General features: G+C 56.3%; 1 protein-coding gene across 1 annotated transcript in view; it reads left to right on the top strand.

The window, feature by feature from the left end:
* The window catches only part of fam184b (family with sequence similarity 184 member B), a 23757-nt gene that overhangs the window by 12111 nt on the left and 6646 nt on the right, over positions 1-5000 (top strand). The window contains exons 6-10 of the mRNA XM_056586815.1: positions 1-314; positions 924-1031; positions 2391-2689; positions 3765-3918; positions 4469-4588. The exon at positions 1-314 is cut by the window's left edge and continues 232 nt beyond it. Of these exons, the coding sequence (XP_056442790.1) occupies positions 1-314; positions 924-1031; positions 2391-2689; positions 3765-3918; positions 4469-4588 (995 nt within the window). The remainder of the gene's footprint in view (positions 315-923; positions 1032-2390; positions 2690-3764; positions 3919-4468; positions 4589-5000) is intronic.

Genomic DNA, 5000 nt, shown 5'->3' with positions numbered 1-5000 from the left:
CGGAGGAGCGGCGGGAGCGGCAGCGGCGGGAGGCGGACGAGGAGGCGGAGCGCCTGCGGATGGAGACGGAGGTGGAGCGGGTGCGCGTGCGCTCGCAGCTGGACGGCCACCGGGAGCAGCTGGAGGCGGAGAAGGGCCGGCTGCAGCAGGCGCTGGAGGCGGAGAAGCAGCGGCTGTGGGAGAAGGCGGAGGAGGACCGGCGGCGGCTGAAGGAGCAGGTGCGGCGGGCCATCGAGGAGGTGATGAGGAGGCACGCCGCCGAGCTGCAGTGCGTGCAGGAGGCGCTGAGCTCCGAGAGGAAGACCAACCAGGAGGTGGGTTGGTGGGCGGGGGTCGCGCGCCCCCCCCCCCTCGGGGCTTCAAGGAGGAGAAGGAGATTCATTCATAAAGCTCTTTTTATGTTGTTCATCGGCAAGCGCTTATGAAACACTCGAATATTAGAACCTCGATAGATATATAGATAGATAGGAGCTTTATTAATCCGTCTGGAAGGTTCCCTCTGAAAATTGCACTTCCAGCAGCCTCAAACACTATGTTACAAATAGAATAAAAGCTAAAAACAAGTATAAATGTGCAAAAGTACAAAACGCAGCGATGTTTTATCTGCTGTGTCACATACATTTTTACAAAAATCGCAAAAATAACCTTTGTAATATTAAAGGTTGTTTCATACACGGGTGAATTCGGGTTAATTCAAAGATACTGTGATGAGGTGACAAAAGATAATAACAAATGTAAGATTCATTTGTTTCCCACAAAATGGGGAATTAATAACTCAAAAAATATTACCGGAAAAAAATACATTATGTATCCATGCATGTATAACTATGACATTGACTACCAGCTACCGGCGCGCTACCGCTAGCTGAAGCCGCGCTCACATGGAGCTAAACGGGGCGGGGGGTGTGTGTGGGGGGGGGCAGGTGTGCGCTCGTCTGGAGGAGGAGAGGAGGAGCAACGGGGAGATGCGGCGCGGGCTGGAGAGAGAGAGGGAGGACCTGAGATCACAGCTGCAGGACGCCACCAACGAGGTGAGTCATCCCCGTCACGACTCTCTGTCCGTCCGTCACGACCGAGCCCCCGCTTACCGGTCGTTAGTCTGTCGCAACAGACGCCACGTCATCACCGTCACGACACAGTTACCGGTCGTTAGTCTGTCACAACCGACGCCACGTCATCACCGTCGCCACTCGCTTACCATTAGTCTGTGACAACCGACCCCCTGCTTACCGGTCGTTAGTCTGTTACAACCGTCATCACCGTAACGACTCGCTTACTGGTCGTTGGTCTGTTACAGATGACCCCACATCATCACCGTGACAACTCACTTACCGCTGGTCAGTCTGTCACAACCGACCCCTGCGTCATCACCGTGACGACTCACTTACCGCTGGTCAGTCTGTCACAACCGACCCCGCGTCATCACCATGACGACTCACTTACCGCTGGTCAGTCTGTCACAACCGACCCCGCGTCATCACCGTGACAACTCACTTACCGGTCGTTAGTCTGTCACAACCGACCCCCACGTCATCACCGTGACAACTCACTTACCGGTCGTTAGTCTGTCATAACCGACCCCTGCGTCATCACCGTGACAACTCACTTACCGCTGGTCAGTCTGTCACAACCGACCCCGCGTCATCACCGTGACAACTCACTTACCGCTGGTCAGTCTGTCACAACCGACCCCGCGTCATCACCGTGACAACTCACTTACCGCTGGTCAGTCTGTCAAAACCGACCTGCGTCATCACCGTGACAAATCACTTACCGGTCGTTAGTCTGTCACAACCGACCCCCGCGTCATCACCGTGACGACTCACTTACCGCTGGTCAGTCTGTCACAACCGACCCCGCGTCATCACCATGACGACTCACTTACCGCTGGTCAGTCTGTCACAACCGACCCCGCGTCATCACCGTGACAACTCACTTACCGGTCGTTAGTCTGTCACAACCGACCCCCACGTCATCACCGTGACAACTCACTTACCGGTCGTTAGTCTGTCATAACCGACCCCTGCGTCATCACCGTGACAACTCACTTACCGCTGGTCAGTCTGTCACAACCGACCCCGCGTCATCACCGTGACAACTCACTTACCGCTGGTCAGTCTGTCACAACCGACCCCGCGTCATCACCGTGACAACTCACTTACCGCTGGTCAGTCTGTCAAAACCGACCTGCGTCATCACCGTGACAAATCACTTACCGCTCGTCGGTCTGTCACAACCGACCCCACGTCATCACCATCAGGACTCGCTCACTGGTAGTTAGTCCGTCACGACGGACCCGCCGTAGGTTGTCACTCAGAACAGATCAAAGTGCCCCTGAGTTAACGCTCTATGTCGTAACGGTTCACAACAAGACGACGCTGCGTCTCCAGTCCCGCCGGCTGGAGTCTGCGCGGAAGGAGGCGGAGACCAAGACGCCGGGCGCGGAGGAAGCCCCGCCCACCTGCGGCCCCGGCTGCTCGCGGCTGAAGGAGGAGCTGCAGCAGGCTCAAAGCCGATTGTCCCGCGTGCAGCAGGACGGGGACAAGCACCGGGAGCGGCAGCAGAAGGAGCTGGGGACCCTGAGGGCCGACCGGCACCGGCTGGAGGAGAAGGTTCTGGAGCACAGCCGGCTCAACACCGAGAGGAGCCTGCTGGAGCAGAGCCAGCGCAAGACCGAGGACAAGATCAGGTACCAGCTGGCGCTGGGGCGAGCGCACGCGCACGCACACGCACACGCACACACACACACGCACACACACACATGAGTGCCCGAAACACGCACGCGCACGCACACGCACGCACACGCACACACACACACACACACACACACACACACACACACACACACACACACACACACACACACACACACACACACACACGTGTGTGTGTGTGTGTGTGTGTGTGTGTGTATCGGGCAAATGTTTAACTTGAAGATCTAGGGCAGGAACCTATAATTGCTGTCTCCTCCGCCTCCTCTCTTGGTCTTGCTGTTCCTTCACGCCAAACCCCTATTGCAAAGAAAGCTGAACAACCCAACAGACGTACAACACCACACAACACACAAACCACAACACAATACACCATACATGCACACACAACAATGCCAAACAACACACATGCCACATCACAACGCAACACACAAACAACACACACCAGGCGCCGTGGTGGTGGTGGCGTTCCCCTCTGCGTGGGGGTGGTGGTGGTGGTGGTGGTGGTGTTCCCCTCTGCGTGGGGGTGGTGGTGGTGGTGGTGGAGTTCCCCTCTGCGTGGGGGTGGTGGTGGTGTTCCCCTCTGCGTGGGGGTGGTGGTGGTGGTGGTGGTGGTGATGGTGGTGGTGGTGGAGTTCCCCTCTGCGTGGGGGTGGTGGTGGTGGTGGTGGTGGTGGTGTTCCCCTCTGCGTGGGGGTGGTGGTGGTGATGGTGGTGGTGGAGTTCCCCTCTGCGTGGGGGTGGTGGTGGTGATGGTGGTGGTGGTGTTCCCCTCTGCGTGGGGGCGGTGGTGGGGGTGGTGGTGTCGTTCCCCTCTGCGTGGGGGGGGTGGTGGTGTTCCCCTCTGCTTGGTGGTGGTGGTGGTGGTGGTGTTCCCCTCTGCGTGGGGTTGGTGGTAGTGTTCCCCTCTGCTTGGTGGTGGTGGTGGTGGTGGTGTTCCCCTCTGCGTGGGGGTGGTGGTGGTGGTGGTGGTGGTGTTCCCCTCTGCGTGGGGGCGGTGGTAGGATGGCGTCCTAACCCTGCGGGGGGTGGTGCTGCTGTCCCCGGCTGCAGGGCGGAGTGCGAGGAGCGTCTGCGGGCGGAGTTCCGGATCGAGCTGAACGCGGCGGTGGCGGAGGGAGAGCAGCGCTGGGCTGGCCGCGAGGAGGAGCTGCAGAGCCAGGTGGAGGAGCTCAGGGGCCAGGTGGAGGGGCCCCAGAGCCCGCAGGTGAGCAGCGGGGGGGGGGGGGTCCCCTAGACTCTGCATAGTCTCCCCCCGTACCCCTCCACACCCCTCTTACACACTTATTGTATGTTGTACTTCCTGTCACTCGATGTACTCACTTATTGTAAGTTTTACGTCCTGGCATTTAAAAATAGCACCTAGCATTGTGTAGCGTCTTAACCTAGCTATCTCTGTTGTACACGGGGAATGGGTTAACCTAGTGATGGTTAGTGCTCGGCACTTGGTCCTATGAACATCCGGACTGTACCGACAGCGATATATAGTTTCTCTTTTTCTTCTGAAAAATAAACTTTCTTCTGAAAAATAAAAGCGTCTGATTAATGCCCTCAATGTAAACTCAATGTCTGTCGAGAGGGATCCACCTCAGTGAGTCTCAGGGCGTCCAATCACAGCCGGCCCCGCGATGGAGCTGTCGTTTGTATTCGTTGCCGTTTGTGTGTGTTTGAGTTGAGTCATCAGCACAAAAAGGACGAATGGGGATGTTATGCAAATATCTGATAGCACTGTATCCCCTCTTGTCTCATCGTGGTAGGCCGAGAAGAAGAGGGCGGGTCTAGGTGATGACTGCCATGGCAACCCTGAGATTGACAGGCTGAGGAAGGAGGTCCAGGACACCAAGGATATCAACAAGAAACTTAGAGATCAGCTGCAGGTACAAACACACACTCACACACATACACACACACACACACACACGCACACACAATCACATGCACACACACACACATACACACAAACACACACACACACACACACACAAACACACACACATACACGTACACAAACACACACTGACAAACACACACACACACACACACACACACACACACACACACACATACACACAGCCCGTGCAGTTAAACACACATAGACACAAGCACTCATGCACATGCACCCAGGGTCAGGCAAACTCTTTGGGTTACAAATGTATTCCATGCACATGCACATTACAAATGTAATATGTGTCTCAATGGGTTTCCTTTGATGAATAATTTAGTAGCCGTGGACTGAAGCAAACGCGTGTGTGTGTGTAGCAGAGGCAACGCACTGCACTATGGCTGCCT

This window comes from Gadus chalcogrammus, chromosome 3 (genome assembly GCF_026213295.1).
Source record: "Gadus chalcogrammus isolate NIFS_2021 chromosome 3, NIFS_Gcha_1.0, whole genome shotgun sequence".
Taxonomy (NCBI): domain Eukaryota; kingdom Metazoa; phylum Chordata; class Actinopteri; order Gadiformes; family Gadidae; genus Gadus; species Gadus chalcogrammus.
The sequence above is the reverse complement of the archived record's forward strand: the minus strand, read 5'-3'. Positions and strand labels throughout refer to the sequence as shown.